Raw genomic sequence first — 18,079 nt, 5'->3', positions numbered from 1 at the left:
TTAGGCTATAAATGAAATGAAATAGGGCGGTTTTGATTCCGCGTGGTCGCCTCTTTCGGCGTTTCGGCTTGTTTCGACGGCGGGTTGAGCGCGCTCTGGTGGCGGGACGGTGCACTAGGGGTCTAGCTTGGCAAACGCGCAACGCGCAACCGCAACCGCACCGCCACGGCGCCATTTTGCGTCTTGCCGCTGTGTGTGCGTCAAGCTCCGTGCGAGTCGTTGTTTGAGAAGTGAATTTTCTGGTTTTATCTCGTTTTGCGAGTGCCAGGACAGTTGCATTGTGTTTCAGACTGATCACCCGATATTTTTGTGTAAGTTTCTTGCTGTTTTTAAGTACTCTGACAAAATGGCAAGGTTCTCCAGTGGTGCAACCAGCAGGCTCGGCAAACGTTGTCGCAACGCAAGCGAAACTGCGTCCCTCAGCTCCTGGGGAAGCGAAGTTAATGTGCATTCCGATGCCGAAGACAACTGCAGCGTTTTCCAAAACCAAATTCCGGCCAAGAAGCGACGTTCGGGCGACAGTGGTGTGAGCCCGGACCCAAAGGACTTCACGTCGTCGGATGATGAAACCCGGCCTTCCAACTCCTCGGCCTCGGGCGGCACGCGTGGGAGGAAGCCCAAATGCTTCTCGCGCAACGCCGTCCTCGCCAGAGAAAACCGCCTCAAGAAGAAAAAGTACATCGGGGACCTGGAGAACGAGCTGCAGTCGCTACGCCGGGAGAACAGCAAGCTGAAAGTGTCTCTGAGCGGGTACACAAAGGACGTGGAGCTTGTTCGTAAGGAAAACGTTTACCTTCGCAACGTCCTTGCCAACAGCAAACAACTCTCACAGCTCCTTCGTTCCATCAACGTCAACTGTGGCTTGCCTAGCGCCACCATCCCGAAGCCTGTTGTGGATTTGAAGAGACCTGCTGCCGCGGAGAAAACCGCAACCCAGTCCAAAGTGATAGTGGAAAGTGTAGTTCCAGCTGCCCCAGCCCTGGCACCATGTGACACTGATTCCTGTGTTCCCTCGTCCAGCCTTGTTCTTGGTGACGCAACAGCTGCAAGAACCATGAGGAAGGGTTTACCAATTGCTGCTGATGACGTTTCCTTGAGCTCGTCTGCTCCTGAGGATGAAGATGATGATGACCTTGACCTCCTGTTCGGCTCCAAGAATGTTCCTCTGGACTTGGACTTCAACCTAAATGAGGCTTCTCTCGACGACCCAGACTACCTTGGGTTCGGACCTAATGCCTTTGGCGATTGGCTTGACGGAGATGAACCCTTGGCAAATGTTGGGGTCTGCCTTCATGTGGCCAAAAACAAAGTCTCTCTTGAATTTTGTTCATCCTGCAATGAAAATGCCTTATCAAGCTGGAGTGGCATTGCTGTGTAATGGACCATAAGACTCTATTTTTAATTTAACAACTTTTGTTTATCTTCGGAGGGCTATCCTTATCCACTGTTATATTGTCATGTATGGTTTAAAGAATCAGAAATTGTGTTCTAGCTTTGTCATCCATTTGCTTCCTTTGTTAGTTATCACCTGTACATTTTCTAGTGCCTTGTTAATATTTGAAAAGATTCAAAGCTAGAATGCAATTTCTGCCAGAGTGCGATCATGATTTTAGTGTTTGATGTCTTTTTTCAGGCGCCTTTACTGTGCTCTTCGGAAGGCTTGCAGTTCTACCTTCCGATTGCAGAGGCTTTTTGCTAAGGTGCGGTTGGTTCCTTTCCCCCTAGATTAAGTGCATGAGGACAGTTGAGTTGTACATAGGGACCTAAGTTTCTGTGTTGACCATCAGGAATCAATTAAATGGTCTTTATTCTAATTAATTAATTCATTTATTTTAACTTGTTTGTACATAGTTTGTGGAAGTAATTTCAGTATCACATGTACTCACATAGGCTATCATTATGAATTTATAAATGGGGATAGTTGCCACTTACAAATAGCATACTTATTTCCTTCAAAAGCTTTGCAATGGTTTATTGTGCAAGGCTTATATTCATTTAGTTTTCAATCAATAATAAAAAAATAAAAAAAATAAAAAATCTTATCTAATTTAGTTGGCTGTATTAATATAATTGGCAACTATCCCTGGGTTGGAAGACTCCATTTTAATTGCACTTTGTGTTGCAGCATTGCCCGATGGGCTGGAAATGAGGAGCCTGGAATGAAAAACGGTTGAGTATACTTGTATCGGGCCAGTTTTCACACTTCCTAGTCAAATTTCCCAGAGACTCAAATGTTTCTTAAGAAAAAAAATAATAACTTCACTATTTCATACATGATTTCTCTGGGAAATAATCAAATCACACAGGTTGTTCATTTAACTTCATTTTCTCATTCTGAATTACTCAGGTTCATTGTCTTTGATAAAGTATTTTTCACTCAATGATATCAACCTGTGTGATTTTTCATTAGCAACAACAAGTTCAACCACTTATAACTTGGTGAATGTTTTTAATGAACAAGTTATGTTGTTTTTTCAGCACATTTTGACAACCTCCTCAGGGGCAGCTTCTCGGAGTTTAAACACCATAATGAATGAGTTAGGATCAGTAGGAAAGGCGCAAGCTTTATTAAGGTGGTAATCAGTAGATTGGGTAAGTGTACTAGATTCTACCCAGCAGGAGCCCTGTCCTTTGAAGAGTCTGATGCATTTATAGAGGAGAATCATTGAAACTTTTTTTCTCCGTGGGAGAGTGAGTACACCTAACCGAGGGATTTTCCTGTCCATACTACTTTTTTACCACCTTGCCTTTACTTGGGCAAGTGTCTTAGGACTTTTTATCCGAACTTGTTCAGTTACAGCTGGACCTTTGCTGCCGTCCCTGACTCACCATGAAGCTACTGTTGCTTGTCCTCCGTGTACTATTGCCTTGTTTATGATATGTTTTAGTTTTTAAGTGTTGAAGTATATTTATTTGTACAGATTTATTGTGAATACATTTGTTTTATATTATGTTGCTTTGTTATTACAAATCCTTTAAATCATTTTGGGTTACTTTAAGTTAAAAGAAAATCATAATTGAAAGTTGTTTATTGGACATGAGTACTTATAACAAGATGTGAAAAATACATGAACAAACTTAACTGCTAAGTTTGGCTTCATCTGCCGCTGTGGGTAGATGTAACTCCAGATAAGCATTCAGAGTCATTGATAAAGTTCCTTTTTCTTTGGCATGCGAGGTGATATATGCCTGCAAGAGGAAGACACAGTTGTTACAACAATTTGATGACAACAAGTCCAAACATAACTGGGTTAACAAATACCTTGATAAAATCTGAGTCATCAGGCGATGAAGGTTTCTTGTAATCTACAATACTAGGTCTACACAGGTAAAAGACATTAACTGCAGATACTGCGTCTTCAATTCTGCAAATGACAAACATGATAAGTGGAGCCGCATCTTTCTAGATTTAACAACACATAGGCAATATGAGTCATAGATAGACCCCTTTTATCTTTGGCATGCGAGGTGAAATGTGCCTAGATCAGGACAACACAATTGGTGTCCATTTTCACTTACCTCCGCGAAGAAATGCAATGATTTAAGAATCTATCCAATTTCCCATAGAAAGCTAAGTAGAAGGCCAATGAGCCATAGTGTCTTGTTCCAACAAGATATTCAAACTTTCCATTTTCCTCTATGTAATCATAGGTTTGAGATGTTATGGATACATATTCAACATCGTCTGGTTCAAACTGAGCACATGCTCTGTCCAGAATAAATTCAAATTCTGACCTCTCTAGCAGGGACTGGTACAAACAGAAAAGCAAAATTAATTACACATCTTTCAATAAATCCACTAGAGATAGTTTAACTCTTTGCTCGATTAAGAAATTCTCCACACAGATGAAGGGTCAAAGCAAGATTACAACATGTAACATAGAAAACCCACCAGAAGGTTTTTGGGAGAGAATAGTGCAGGAGGTTCCAGAGTTCTTGATGGATCTGGAAAGTATGTCTGAATCATACGACTTCGCTCCTCTCTGCTTGCATGGCGCAAGGTTCCATCTAAATCTCGGGCCACGATAAGTCTCTCCTGTGAAAGTAATTTTGAGATAAAGTTGATCCACTGTCAAAGCAAAACTCACGGAGACATGCGAAATGAGTCATACCCTGTCAGGAACACCAAAAGAAATATCTATGGCCAATATTTTGGATTCTTCTAGTCCTTGCAATTCTGGATCTTTAGAAAGGATTTCAACAGTTTCCTGATGTGCTTGGAGCACTGGCGGCAACTGGAGATAATAAATGGAAGTTTCAGCAGCTTTTTGTCGTGCCTGAGAGAACAATAAAATTGAATGGTTAAGGTGAGGAAGGATTTTAACAAGAAACAAAAGATGCTGACAAATTTACCTCTTCCAATTCTTCTTCTGTCAGAAATTTAAGTTCTGCAGGGGCTAGCTCCTGGCCTTCTTTTCGTGGCTCAAAAACCTTTGATGCATAGCGCAGGTTCATTTCAAGCAGACAACTCTGGACATCATCGTTGAAAAAGAACATAGCCGGATCTCGTTGTTTTTTCTCAGCCACATCTGAGAGAAAGAAACGGGACATGACACAGACGATTAACATCGAGATTATACAATAAATCTAGAAGGAAAGTTACTATTGTTCAGTCATAGAAATGCATGAAATTGGGCATCCAGTTGAGGTTAAGCCTCAGCCATGTTTATCGGTATTACCTCCAGTTTTGACCAAGACAGTACGAGCATAATATCTGCATATAATTCTCGACACGTTCTGTCTATTAGGGGTAACTCTCGTGTGTTGAGTTAGATACGAAACGTTTCTATTGATGTTTCTAATACATTTTAAGGTCCTGGAAGCTAACGCCATGTTTACATCTGCGTCTGCCGTCTGCTAACGTCAGGCAGAAACGACCGGATAAGTTTTTTGACCGAATTCGTCGGCTCAAGAAAACTAATGCTCCAATATTATTTTTTCTAAAAAATTAAAAATTCAAGAGGATGAATGAAAAACCCTCTCTATAGATGCCAAAAGCCGAAAAAATCGTAAAACAGCTCTGGTAAACAGTACTTCCGGTACGTTTTGTTCTAGAAGGCGTTACACCGGAAAACATATCTCAGCCTCAACAAATGACTGTTGAGTTGTTTTGAAAGTGACGAACGCAGCGGCAGGCGGCAGGCGTCGTGTTTCACACATCCACGTTGTTGCATCTCATCGTGTGAAGAATGTTGTGTGTTTTCCGACGTGATAACCTGTAAACTGTGATTTGTTGCCGTGGGTTTCGCTCTTCCGTTGTCCAACCGCACGTTTTGGGGCCAAATTGAGACGCTCCGTGCACCGACGAGTTGAGAATGGAGCAGCATGCCGTCTCGGCCGCAAACGCAAGTCCGCCTGCCCGGGGCACTCGTGGAAAGTCGCCCCGCCTCACACCCAACAGAATCTTCAGCTCCCACTTGGACAGCATCATCAAGAGCAAAGAAAAGGAGAGAGACGTCCAAAGCCAACGCCGGGCCGCCCCGGCCGCGACGGCCGCAGAGGTTAATGCTGAAGAAGAAACAGACTCCTGCGACCCGGCCTACTCCGACCTGCACCTGCAAGAGCGTCAAGAACCGTATGGGGCGGAGAGCGAGGACGTCAGTTTTGGTAGTGTCAAAGAAGAGATTCGCATTCAAGTGACAACTGAAGTTCACATGATACCCTTGCCAGGGGAAGAACTTCAGCTTAACAACTCAACGCAGGATGAAGATGTTGATTCAATTGCCAATGAAGACCAGGATGATGTGCCGTTACCTGAACAGTCACCCCAAGCTTCTCACCAAAAAAATGCAATGGAAGAATTGGAAGGAGAAAATGCTGCCCCTCAGCGCAAAAGCTCCAAAAGTAAAAAGCACAAGAAGAGAAAGGTATCTGCTCAAAGAAATGAAACCCCCTCAAGGGAGGTCAAGACACACTCAAGAAAATCCAGGAAATCCAAACGCTCTGCTCATAAAGAAGAAAATGATTCACCAGACAGAAACCCCTCTCCCACTAAGCGCCACTCAAGACATGAAGACTATGATCAGACAGATGATGATGTCAAAGGCAAAATTCGGATCAAGCTACGAGGTGAGGGAAGTTTCCAACACTTAAATAAATCGGTTCCTCTCAGTCAACATGAGACTGATTCCTCATCTACCCCACAAAGCCTGAGAGGCACTTCTAAAGACAGCCTGAACCAGTCATGGAGTGCAGAGACCCCAAGGAGCAGGCATGAAAAGAGAGGAAGAAGTAGTCACAAGAGACACAATTCCCCTTTGCCTGTGTATTCTTCCTCAGAGAACTCGACACCTGTCAAGACTGAAGACATCAAGTACCCACCACAGCAGCTTAAGAATTTGAATCACCTAGCAAGGATGTCTGCGTCAGAAATTTATGTTGATGTTGCTGTGTCATCAGCATCTGATGATGAAATTTTTGAAAATGAAATATTTACAATTCGTCACCATTCAAGTGAAACTGAGTCTCCCTCTGAAATGTCAAGCAGAAGTGGTAGTGGTTGTTCAAAGCCTAGTGCTGCCCCTGACTTCATCCCATTTTGTGCACCACGGCCTGCATATGTACCCATGAGGCAAGAAATGTATCACCCACCAGCAATGACAGGGTCTCCCTATGCACCCAACTGGCAGAGTCCTCAACAGTATCCTGCTTCTCCTGCACCTGCCATGCTGCAAGGAGTTTTCCAATGGTAAGCTATATTGAATAAATTTTCATGTTCTTGGATTAGTTCTCTGAGCTTTATTTAAAAGTAATCCCTATGTTTTTTTTTAGGCAAGATAACTTTGATGGTGATGCTATAGCTTCACTAGTGAGATATCCGCCTCCTCCACACCCTCAGCGTCCCCTTTTAGGTGATCTGCCACTAACACCACCGGGCACTGTAGATTACCCCATAAAGCGGCGTTCATTACCACCTTCTCAGGAATATTCAATACCACCTGCAAACCGATATTCTCTACCCCATCAATGGCTTCAACCCCAGTCTTCAGCTGAACTACTACCTGCTGCTCCTGTGGTTGATAAGCGATTTACTTGTTTACAGGCACTCCACAATCCTCCAGTGAGTTACTTTTTTTCAAAGCTCCCATGTTTCTTATTTATGCACTGATTAATTAAACTTATTCTTTTATTTCCCTTTTTCTTTTTTAATTTTTAAATGCAGAGACCAAGTATCTTTGGTTATCAACTTATTGGTGATAGTATGCTTCTCCGCTTTTCACAACAAATACTGGGACAACCTCCAATTCTTAGTGGTAATGTACTTTTTTTAAGTTAATTTGGTTACATGTTTATTAATGACATCAAACTTTACACTCCTTTATTTTAATTTTTACAGAGAGCATACGATTTTTAGGATACTGTGTGAGTGGCCAGAGAATTGGAGATCTATTGAAACGCTTAAAATCAGGGTTTTATCACATAGGAAGTAAAGTAGTTCTTATGATCGGAACAAATGACCTTGTCAAAGTATGTACTTGCTCCTTGTTTTCTTTATTTTCCTGTTTTTGCTATAGAAGTTGTCTCATTCATTTTGTTTTCATCTGTTGTTGGAACAGAATTGTCAAGCTGAGCAAATGATACATGAATTGCGTCGAGTTCTGGATTATTTGTGTACCAAGGCTGAGAAAATAGTAGTCCTAACATTACCACCTGTTCCTCTCCAAGAGCATTATACCCACCACTGGACAAGGTTGAATAAGTACAACGACTTTATCAGGACACTAAACAATGCTGGTAAGCACTATGCTTCATGTAAATCACTCTGCATCAATTTAAAAGCTGAGGTCCTTTTTGAGGGGAGTGCTGAAAAAGCAAGTTGACTGAACAACAATTATCCCCCTCCCTCGTTCTCTTGCTCTCTATTTCTGTGAAATCTATTAGCTTTGAGTATGTTTGCCTTGCCCAATGCTCTATTTAAAGACAGGAAAATAATTTTATAAATGTCATTTATCTGGTCCATACTGTTTATTACATTTTGGCTGTCACAGTATTGCTTTACACATTGGCATCATGGTCATTACAGAGATGGGAATAAGTGTATTCGACATTTCTCCCCAATATCTTCTTTCCAAAGAGGAGCTCGAAGAGGAGGAGTTGTTGGCTGAGTTCCATTCAGATTCACCTTTTTGCCGCGGATGTCTGACTTGCACGGAAGAAGTTGATGGGTTCAGTGACTCCACATGGTCAGATGAAGATGACACATTAGAAACTGACCTGTTGACTAGTGTACTTATCAGCACAAGTGCGTTTGTTCTCTTCTTCTTTTATATTACATTGAATTATTCCCTAAATACCTTTCAGAAACTTAATTTTTGAATGTTCAGTCAGCCTGACTTAAAGCTTTCACACTCCTTAATTTTGGCCTCGAGCATTCTTGACTGATTTTGATAAGATTTAACTGATTCTCATCTAAGTTTCTATGTTAATTGAGTTAATTTTTTATTTCTACAGGTCCCCCTCATATTTCCCACCTAGATATCTGCAGATTGTATTGTGACAAAAGAATTTCAAAGTGCAGAATGGATTGCTTTGAATTGTATGTGTTTAACTAGTCCTTTCCTTTATTTTTGCTAATATCCTTTTTAATTAATTTGTTTTTATTTTTTCTAGGAAATTTGAATCCTCTAATCGAAAGGATCTTATACACCTCAACCGCAAAGGCCTTCTGCTGGTAAAAGATGAGTTGTATAAACTTTCTTAATTTGTTCCTGCATGCTTTAATTTAAATTACCAATGTCTTTGCTATTAATGACAATCTTATGTGAAGCTCTAGTGCTAGTTTAAGAAGTTTGTTACTACCAAGTTGATTTAAAAGTTGTTCTTGACGGTTTGTACAATTTACGTACATTGCCAACTACTGTATCTGTTGAGATATTTATTTTGAAGAGTGGACTGTTCCTTTCTTTTTAATTGTTTCTGTTCTGCATTGCCATCTTACAGTATTATTAGTTCTTGTTATGGCTTCAATAAATTATATGATTTCTAAAGAATATTTTGTTAAAATATTTTCTATTTTATGTTAAGGAAATCATGAAGGGTAGAAGTGCAACAAGCAATGATAATTAATAAGTTCCTTCATTCAACAATGATTTATTGGTCAGAAACAGGAAATATAGCTACTTAAAATCAAAAACTTGTTTGCTTATCAAATAATGGAAGAGGAAATTAACATCCTAAATTAGGTACATGTCATGCCAAAGGCCTTTCATCGCCACGAATAGCTCGATATTTGTTCAATTCATTGGGGAATGAGTTGTTTAGTTCTACTAGGAGATGAGCTTTAAACTTGCGATATGCATCAATTTTGCCTCTCACTTGTTCATTCTTTGTAAGTGCCTTCTCTATGCAGTCTTTTGTATAAAGCTGAGGGTTACGGCCTGAATCAATGTAGCTGAGCAGACAAAAAGAAACGAAATTAGCACTCAAAAGCTAAATCAGTACAATCAATGGACAAAACTGTATTTAACTTACTCAAAAACTTCGAGTGGTACATGTACATCCTTCACTTGATCTTTGAGTTTGTCCACCTCCTGAAGTCCATGCACGAGAGACTGACTGTAACAAAACAAAGAGAGTGAAGTTTAGACAAAAGCACAGAAAACAAAAACAATGGGAACGCGAAAAGCTTCAGATCATTTTATGACAGCGGTTACAGTGCATTTGTGGGAAAAAAAACATGATTCTCCGGTTAGAAACAGATAGTTTGAACAGCTGTAGGTAATAATTGACGAAAAGGAAATAAAATGAACTAAAGAAAATTGATAAGGTTCGTTCAAATGCGAAACTTTCATCATGAAAATAGTCCAGACAAGGCCCGTTAAGGTTAGGTATCTGTCATTCTCCACATAGAATGATAATAAAATCGTCAAAAGGGGTGGTACTCACATCTTTTGATTTAAAACGCTTTGTCCTTGGGGCTGGAAATCACTGACTATAATGCGTATCTGTCTTACATTTTCAATGAAAAGCTCTAGCTGAGTTTCAAGATTTTCTAGCGACGACGCCATGGTTGGAAATTTGCCTGCTGCTGAGCAGGGGCGGGGCGCGGGGCGGAGGTGGGGAGGGAAGGGGTGGGAAGGGGAAAGGGGCGAGTGTGGAGTGGGGAGCAGGGACCTGGCAGGGACGGGGGAGGAGAGTGGAGGGGAAAGGGAAAACAGAAACAGTCTGCAAGAGCGAGCGGCGAGCCCCGTCTGCTGTGCGCTGCGCTGTACGGCGAGCCGAGTGGGTGCTAACTGCCCGTATTTGTGTCTCCTTCGCCGCCGAAATAAAAGCCCGTATCAAGAATGACCTTGAAAACCGGTTGTCACCGTCTGATGCACACTTTGAAGCATCAGTCAAGTATGCTGGGAGTCCGGTCACGAGGACACTTGCTCGTGCGTAGGTTATGTGACTTGGAGTCCAAAACAAGCAGCCCGTCTTCGCCCTCGTCTTGGTTTTCCACCGGTGCCGCCCTCAACATGCGCCTAGTGCAGTTCTCCGACCTGCGAGGGGGGCCGGTGAGGCTGGGTGTGCAGCCCCAGCAGGACGGCGAAATCACGGAAATCAGCAGTCAGGGCGGCAATGGCAAGATCCCCAATGATTTGGTGCAGCTCATTCAGGGGGGCCCTGCACTTTGGGCTGAGGCAGAGAAGTAAGTTGAACTTGGAGTTGCTTGAGTCGTCTCTACTGCCTACTTTTGCCTTTGCCTCACTCTTTGCCTTTGCCTCATTCTTTGCCTTTGCCTCACTCTTTGCCTTTGCCTCTACGTTCCTTTAACTGGTTTCATCTACTGCTGTCATATGAAGTTTAACTGCTGTCCTGCCTTTGCTTAATGCACTTGGTGTGTTTCAGGGCAGCTTCACAGTCCACCTCGAAGGCTCAAGCAAAGGACGTCAAGCTGTTAGCGCCACTAATTAATCCTGGTAAAGTTATTTGTGTGGGCCTGAATTACCGGTGTCACTGCAACGAACAACACATCGAGCCCCCTCATGAGCCCATGTTCTTCTCAAAGTTCGCCAGTTGTATAGTTGGCCCAACTGACAATGTTGTCCTACCCACAGTATCTACAGTAAGTAGGATTGTCAATTTTGTAATATAGAAAGAGATAGCATTTTTATTAATTTATTAAAACCCTTCTTCTAGAAAGTGGACTGGGAAGTTGAAATGGTTGTAGTGATCGGAAAGCCCTGCCGTAATCTTAAGCCGGAAAACACTATGGAAAATGTATTTGGTTACACAGTTGCCCAGGTATGTATCCACTTTTTATGTTATGGGTGTGGTATTTGGACTGCTTAAACAATGTCGGTTAAACATTTTTCCAGGATATATCTGCCCGTGACTGGCAAAAGGGCCGCAATGGTGGCCAATGGCTCCTAGGAAAGAGTATGGACACTTTCTGCCCATTAGGACCTGCTGTTGTCACTGCTGACGAATTACCTAAAGGACCCCATGTACTCCCATTGTCCTGCGCCATAAATGGAGTCAAGAAGCAGAACAGCAACACTGACCAGCTAGTCCACCGAGTTGACTACATTATCTCTCATCTTTCACAGTGAGTAAAGGATTGCAGCAATGGTGTTTTAACTACTATGTTGCAGGTCCAGTTGAACAACAGAATTTCTGAAGTCATATTATTATCTAATAGTTATAATTTCTCAACAGTTTGTTAACTCTTCTTCCGGGGGATATCATCTTGACTGGAACTCCAGCTGGTGTTGGTGTTTTCAGGAACCCCAGAGAATTTTTAAAGGTAAATCTTGATAGTTGTTTCATCGTTTGTTTTTAAATTTTTGTGGTAAGAGATATTATTGTAAGAAAAACCTCATGAAAACTTGATTTGTTTTCTTTTTTTGTTGCAGCCGGGAGATGTGATTGAGAGTGAGATCGTTGGTATTGGCAAAATGCGAAACCCTGTGGTAGCTCCTCAGTGAGTCAGCCTAGTGTTGTTTTCCTTTTTTTAAAAATGTGTGAACAATATTCTTTGTTAAAATTACTGCACTGCTATGTAGTCTCAATTATACAATCAGGAAGGGTTATGTTTTAATTTGTTTTAATCCACTCTATTCACATCTATGTTATTTGCCATGAGAACTTTTTGATATCTTATCAGAAGTAGAACTGAATGATTTTTCTTCTTTTTTAAGAAAATATTCTGTTGCTTTAATTTCTAGATTGTTTTTTACCTAGTTTATTTTTATGGTGTGAAAGTCTACATGTGCATGAAACATGATACACAGAACCAAAGCTGATACACATTGCAAATGTGTTTTTGTCAGAGTATTCGTATTGCTGATCGATGTAACCGAATAACTTTAGGAAATTTAAGATGGAGCAGTGTCAGAATACAACTCATCTTGAGAAATGTGTTATTTTCTAGTGGATTGACTTCTTTGCTGGGAATATGTGAAAGGCATTGAAGTGTGGAATTTTGCATTTTAAATTTTCTTCAGCAAATTGAACTTTTTTAAAAAAAAAATAATTCAGTTTGATGTTGGTCTAATAACACACTCCATTTAATTTTCCTGTTGTTCTTCTTTCCATTAATGGAAAGGTCTAAGTTCCCTTACAGTTACATTTTGTCTCAGTAGTGGTCCCTTTGTTGTCTTGTGTGTTTCTGTGCTGGAAAGTACAAATGTGAAATGGTCCTGAATTTGTATTGTTGGTGTGTTAATTAGTTAGCAGCAGTATTTTTCATCCTGTGGAAGTTGAATCAACTTGCTTTTTGAAATGACACTATATTAGAATGTTAGTGTGGTGGGTCTTGCCACATGTGTTGTGTGCTTGTCACTGTTTGAGAACTTTGTCAATGTTTAATTTTTATATAAAAGTGCTTTTATATGTATCAGTGTAGATTCTTTAAATTGTTGAAGATTATGAAATCTGAATCAAGTATACTATGTTCGTTACAGCCTAGTTTTGTATCTTGTGTTAAACTCCGACTTATTATTTTTAGGAGCTATGTTATCGGTGTGTGATAGTAATAAACAGTGAGGCTATGTATTTTCTAATCGTCAAGAAGCCAAATTAAGAGGTCATTTGTTTAAAGCTTGCAGAATCCTGATCAACATCCACTCTTGAGGGCTAAATGAGTAGTTTCTATTCCATCATTGTGATACATGAAGACTGGATCATGCTAAACCATGGCTGTACTTAACAAAATGGTTCTTACCTCTTAAATATTGTTAATTAATTTACCTGCATCACGGTAGCAGCAATGTTTGTTATGACTCACTTATTTCCGTTGTGACCAAACCATGTCTTCCACAATAAATATTAAAAGAGTGACTTGTTTCTATCAGATACCAACTACTACTTTTAGACCACCAAGTTTGAGAGTTTCTAAGCGCACATGCTGACTGCTGACTTGAGCCTTGAAATGAAATCCGTTACTTAGACTTACTGTGAGGCAGAAAACAAAGCCAAGTTACCATCATGTAGGCCATCATGTACCAACCACTCGTGTCGTCGCGCGCTCTGCAATCCCTCCCACTCGTGTAAATCTTATCAGAATATCAGAAACGTGTCTGAAAACCTGATCAAAATTCGCGCACCTCTGAAAGCTGAAAACATGTTCTGACATTCTGCAGAACTCAGGAGCATAAGTTTTCAGAATTTGTGCGCGACTTTTGATCAGGATTTCAGACACGTTTCTGACATTCTGACCAAATTTACACGAGTGCCGTTGGGGATGTCGCTTTCCGCTCGGAAGTAACTTGGCGTGGTGATGGCACCGCGCTGATCGGCCGCTCCTGCTCGCTGGCTGAACCCTCACTGAGGAGAAAAAGACTAAAGGTGCCGGATCGGATCCAGTGCCCTAGTCCTGCAGCCTTGCCCGCCCCTAGACGCGTTTCCCCCGCCGCCCGGCCTGCCCGCCCCAGTCATCCGTAACGGGAAGGTCCTTCGTTCGCGCTTAGAGTACAGACGGCCCAAACACCAAATTCCAAGTCCAGTAAAGCGTCTTGTCCGGCCGGATCTGACTCCCGGAGCAGCGTTTGACCGCACAATCGACTGACGACCCGCACTACTAGAGCCGCGAGCGGCGGGCCACAGTGGGCCAGAAGACCAGTGGAGGCGGCCAAAACTCTAGACGTGTTTTGACCTCCAGAGTGGCTGAACAGGACTCGAACCGAACGTGTGACCCCACCAATAATGGATTCCTCGTTCGGAGAGCAATCCATAGGTGGGGTCACACGCTCGGTTCGAGTCCCAGAGACTTAGAAGCTCGAAACGCGTCTGGAGTTTTGGCCGCCTCCACCGGTCTTCTGGCCCACTGTGCGGGCCGCGTTACTGATTCAGACTGATTCGTCGCTCTCGCTCGCACTCATGGGGCGTCCCGTTTAGGTGCGAGAGAGACAGCGACGAAAATGACTCTGAATCAGTCTGCTGGACCGCGGCGGCTCTCTGTCCGGACTGTACCTCCCCTTGTCTCGGCCGCCCCTGTCCTTCCCCCGCGGCGCGCTGCCCCCACTTCGATTTTCGTTTTCGCTTTCCGGAAGCAAGATGCACCAGTGGACACAGCGCATTGTTTCCGGTCTTCCCCGGGGAGCCTGGAGGGCCTCGAGGGCCACGGCCAGGACGCGCGGCGGTATAAAGCCTGGTGGCGGCCACCGGATCGGCAGACGGTGACCGATCGCCTCCAGCACAACTCGCAGACTTCAGAGCAGCCCGGTGCAAAATGCTGACTCTCCTAGTAAGCCCCACAGAGCACGCGGAGACCCTCCCGGAGCTTGGACTTTAGTGCCCGGCCTGTGACACTGACACACCACTCCCCCCACAGGTGGCGGTTGTGTTGGCGCTGGCGGAGACTTCCCTCGCAGCGACCGTGGGCGTCGGCGTGGTCCCCGGGTCCCCAGCGGCGGCGGCGGCAGCGGCGGCCATCGGCCGACGGGCCGTGGGGGTCGGCGTCGTCCCCGGGACCACGGTGGTGACCGGCGGGGCGCCGGCAGTGCTCAGCCCCGGCGGGGGCGTCACCACCATCGTGAAGCCCGCCCAGCTGCCTGTAAGTAGTCTCTTTCACTGCCCGCCGTTTCCACCGCCGCCAGTCAACAGTTGTCCTCGTCGCTCTGTCTCTCACGCACCCGCTCGGGACGCCCCATATGAGTGTGAGAGGGACAGAGTGACGTAAACGACTCTCCGAATCAGTCTGCAGTTCTCTCCTCTAGGCTCTAGACGTCGGCGGCCAAAGCTCTAGACGCGTTTTGAGCTCCGGAGGCGCTAAATGGAACTTGAACCGAACGGATGATCCCAGCAATGGATTGCTCTTCAAACGAGGAATACATTGGTGGGGTCACACGCTGGTTTCGAGTCCCGTTTAGCGACTCTGGAGCTCAAAACGCGTCTAGAGTTCCGGCCGCCGTCGTCGGCCTTCTGGCAAGTCCACTGAGCGACGCCGCCCTGTGCGTCCGCTTCGCCCCGCAGGTGATCCCGCAGTACGCGCGCACCTTCGGCTCCTTCTCGGGCGCGCTGTCCGGCTACATCCGCGACCAGTGGGAGAACCGCGACGGCTCGTTCGTCCGCGGCGGCTACTCCCTGGTGGACGCCGACGGCTCCCTGGTGGTGGTGGAGTACTCGTCCGACCCCATCAACGGCTTCCGCGTCATGGTGAAGCGCAGCGGCTTCGCCGACTACTTCCTGGACTCCGTCGTCCTGGGCGGCCCGCTGCCCGGCGGCTACCTGCCGCCGTTCTACAGTGACTACGGCTTCGACTACAGCGACGACTACTACGGCTACGACTACGACGCCTACTACGGCGGCCTCGACTACGACCTGGACTTCGTGCCGTCCTACTACAGCAGCCTGGACTACGACACGTACGCGCCGACCTACCTCGACTCCTACGACTACGACCTCGACCTGGACTACCGCCGGCGCCGGCGTCGCTCCGCCGCGTCCTCCTCCTCGTCGTCGTCGTCCTCGTCGTCGGCGTCCTCATCGCGGTCCTGACTCTCGCGCCGACTGATGCAAGCACGGACAGGGCGCGAGGGCCGGGCCGCTTTGCGATCCCAGTCCCGGTCTCATTTCCAAACGGTCCAGCGGGTTGCGTGGCGGGGCCATGGGCAGAGCCATGGGCAGAGCGCCGCCTCAAGCCGCCTCGCGCTGTCCGGCCGGGACTAGAGTCCGGACGGCCGGGACGCCGTGAGGCCCGTGAGACCCGTGAGGACGGGCAGGCCCAGGCGCGGATCCAGGGCGGGGACGACGAGGACGTCAAGCCCCCTTCGGACGGCGAAGCCGCCTGAAAGGCAGGCAAAAGGCTCCACCTTGCCCCTGGAAACAGGCAACTGTTGCGGCATCGCTGAACGCGTCTCTGGATCCGCCACTGGGCGGGCCCCGGCCGAGTCCGGCAGAAGACCAAGAAGACCGCCCCGCTGGACGACCTCCTAACTTATTGTTGTCGCCATCTGGACTGACATAATGGACGATCGACATACGTGGCGCAGCGCGACGACTGCGAGACCCGCGGGCATTCCCCGGACGACTGCGGGCCGAGTCCGAGAGTCGTTGTCGTCGCCCTGTCTCTCTCGCACTCGCGGCGTCGCGTATGGGTGCGAGAGAGACAGAGCGACGAAAACCGCACTCGGAGTCAGTGTGCTGGCGCTGCGCTCGCTGCAGGCCGAGTCCGAGCACTGCGTGGTGACGCTCTGTCTCTCTCGCAGCCTTTCGGGGCGCCCCGTGAGTGCGAGAGGGACAGGGCGACGAGAATTCGGTGCTCGGCATCGGCAGGCTCAAGGGCGCCGCCGGCAGTGGCAGAGAGGCGGCCAGGCAGCCCCACACAGTGGGCCAGAAGACTGGCGGAGGCGGCCAAAAGTCCAGACGCGTTTTGAGCTCCTGAGTCGCTAAGCAGGACTCGAAGCGAACGTGTGACTCCACCAAAGGATTCCTCGTTCGGAGAGCAATCGATTGGTGGGGTCACTCGCTCGGTTCGAGTCCCCTTTAGCGACTCTGGATGTCAAAACGCGTCCGGGGTTTTGTCCGCCTCCACCGGTCTTCTGGCCCACTGTGCCCCAGGACCCTGGCCGCGGCGCCGCGGCGCTGGCCACCGATGATGGGCCGATGATGGACCATGATGGACGGACTCTCCGACTGCCGAACCCTTGATCGCCGTCTCATGCGTCGTCAGTGATTCGTCACTCGACTGAGTGGTAGAGCAGCGGCATTCACAGCGCGCTGCTGACCGCGTCATCGTTCTAATCCTGTTTTGTAATTATTACCTGTATTTAATGAATGTGTGTGTGTGTGTGTGAGTGCGTGTTCTCTGTGTATGTGTGTGAGAGTTTTTGTATTTATTTTTCCTTCGAACATTTCTCTGTCCGCGTGTCTGGGTGAGTAGGATTCAATCGCGATTACAAAAGTGCGTGTTGCGTACTTGTCTATCGGAGCGTTTTTGTTTTGTGAATAAATGAAGTGTTTGACGGGCATAATTTTTCCTCTGACCAATTGTTCTTTCTTCCTCAAAAAAGGAGACCAGAACCCTCGACCTTGAGATGCATACAACAAAATGTGACTCTGTGACTCAAGACATCTTTTTCTCGTCTCTGCCAAAAACATCGTTTCCTTTTTCTTTGTAAACATACTCAAGGAACTGAAAAAGCAAGGTGAAGGCGAAACAGAGCTTCTCTGATTTCATTCCTAGAAAACATATCAACATGCTGTAGAGACACGACAAAAGGTGAAACGGAGCCCCTTGGTGTCACGCCACACGCTTCGCTGCCGCTCCACCGTGGAGTGCTGTGTCGTGCCTTGCAGTGCCGTGCCGTGCCGTGCCCCTCAGGTTGCCATGGCGACGGGGCGGAGATCGAACGGACTCGAATAGTGCCGCTAATGACTCTGTGATGCATTGCGGTCCAAAACAGCGCACAGTGGGCCAGAAGACCGGTGGAGGCGGCAAAAATTCTAGACGCGTTTTGAGCTCCAGAGTCGCTAAATGGCACTCGAACCGAACGAATGGATTCCTCGCTCGGAGAGCGATTCATTGGTGGGGTCACACGCTCGGTTCGAGTCCCATTTAGCGACTCTGGAGCTCAAAACGCGTCAAGAGTTTTGGCCGCCTCCGCCGGCCTTCTGGCCCACTGTGCAGCGCCCCACGTCACGCTGCTGACAGATT

At 46.0% G+C, this 18,079-nt stretch overlaps 6 protein-coding genes across 8 annotated transcripts; 4 read left to right on the top strand and 2 right to left on the bottom strand.

Moving 5' to 3' along the window:
• Window positions 1-156: 156 nt before the first annotated feature.
• Window positions 157-2,951, top strand: LOC117645217. 2 transcript variants are annotated; one of them, XR_004587713.1, is made up of 3 exons: window positions 157-311; window positions 1,634-1,700; window positions 2,126-2,951. XR_004587713.1 is itself a non-coding variant. In XM_034385256.1 (2 exons), the coding sequence occupies exon 1, from the start codon at window positions 347-349 to the stop codon at window positions 1,376-1,378; it is 1,032 nt and encodes a 343-aa protein (XP_034241147.1). In that variant the 5' UTR covers window positions 157-346; the 3' UTR covers window positions 1,379-1,700; window positions 2,126-2,951. The 2 variants fall into 2 exon arrangements, 1 of the variants encoding a protein (XP_034241147.1); XM_034385256.1 differs by having other exon boundaries at window positions 157-1,700.
• Window positions 2,952-3,014: 63 nt separating this feature from the next.
• LOC117645202 (28S ribosomal protein S22, mitochondrial) lies at window positions 3,015-5,037 on the bottom strand. Its single transcript, XM_034385233.1, has 7 exons — window positions 4,680-5,037; window positions 4,354-4,529; window positions 4,113-4,277; window positions 3,893-4,036; window positions 3,520-3,749; window positions 3,263-3,365; window positions 3,015-3,189 (listed from the first exon to the last, which is right to left on the bottom strand). The coding sequence occupies exons 1-7, from the start codon at window positions 4,831-4,833 to the stop codon at window positions 3,079-3,081; spliced, it is 1,083 nt and encodes a 360-aa protein (XP_034241124.1). The 5' UTR covers window positions 4,834-5,037; the 3' UTR covers window positions 3,015-3,078.
• Window positions 5,038-5,074: 37 nt separating this feature from the next.
• LOC117645190 lies at window positions 5,075-8,990 on the top strand. Of its 2 annotated transcripts, XM_034385212.1 has the most exons (8): window positions 5,075-6,688; window positions 6,772-7,060; window positions 7,163-7,253; window positions 7,337-7,467; window positions 7,557-7,734; window positions 8,024-8,242; window positions 8,452-8,536; window positions 8,611-8,990. In XM_034385212.1, the coding sequence occupies exons 1-8, from the start codon at window positions 5,316-5,318 to the stop codon at window positions 8,699-8,701; spliced, it is 2,457 nt and encodes an 818-aa protein (XP_034241103.1). In that variant the 5' UTR covers window positions 5,075-5,315; the 3' UTR covers window positions 8,702-8,990. The 2 variants fall into 2 exon arrangements, with proteins under 2 accessions (XP_034241103.1, XP_034241111.1); XM_034385220.1 differs by lacking the exon at window positions 8,024-8,242 and having other exon boundaries at window positions 5,077-6,688.
• A 71-nt stretch (window positions 8,991-9,061) lies between these two features.
• Window positions 9,062-10,060, bottom strand: LOC117645225 (mediator of RNA polymerase II transcription subunit 10). Its single transcript, XM_034385273.1, has 3 exons — window positions 9,886-10,060; window positions 9,472-9,555; window positions 9,062-9,391 (listed from the first exon to the last, which is right to left on the bottom strand). The coding sequence occupies exons 1-3, from the start codon at window positions 10,005-10,007 to the stop codon at window positions 9,190-9,192; spliced, it is 408 nt and encodes a 135-aa protein (XP_034241164.1). The 5' UTR covers window positions 10,008-10,060; the 3' UTR covers window positions 9,062-9,189.
• Window positions 10,061-10,136: 76 nt separating this feature from the next.
• On the top strand, window positions 10,137-13,263 carry LOC117645209 (fumarylacetoacetate hydrolase domain-containing protein 2). The gene is made up of 6 exons (XM_034385247.1): window positions 10,137-10,630; window positions 10,831-11,047; window positions 11,122-11,226; window positions 11,301-11,530; window positions 11,641-11,728; window positions 11,838-13,263. Exons 1-6 carry the CDS (start codon window positions 10,284-10,286, stop codon window positions 11,907-11,909), a joined length of 1,059 nt encoding a protein of 352 aa, XP_034241138.1. The 5' UTR covers window positions 10,137-10,283; the 3' UTR covers window positions 11,910-13,263.
• A 1,390-nt stretch (window positions 13,264-14,653) lies between these two features.
• LOC117640862 (cuticle protein 18.6-like) lies at window positions 14,654-16,069 on the top strand. The gene is made up of 3 exons (XM_034377803.1): window positions 14,654-14,668; window positions 14,756-14,977; window positions 15,397-16,069. The coding sequence occupies exons 1-3, from the start codon at window positions 14,654-14,656 to the stop codon at window positions 15,919-15,921; spliced, it is 762 nt and encodes a 253-aa protein (XP_034233694.1). The 3' UTR covers window positions 15,922-16,069.
• The last annotated feature ends 2,010 nt before the right edge of the window (window positions 16,070-18,079 follow it).

The sequence above is a fragment of the Thrips palmi genome, unplaced genomic scaffold, assembly GCF_012932325.1.
Source record: "Thrips palmi isolate BJ-2018 unplaced genomic scaffold, TpBJ-2018v1 HiC_scaffold_1, whole genome shotgun sequence".
Lineage (NCBI taxonomy): Eukaryota > Metazoa > Arthropoda > Insecta > Thysanoptera > Thripidae > Thrips > Thrips palmi.
The sequence above is the reverse complement of the archived record's forward strand: the minus strand, read 5'-3'. Positions and strand labels throughout refer to the sequence as shown.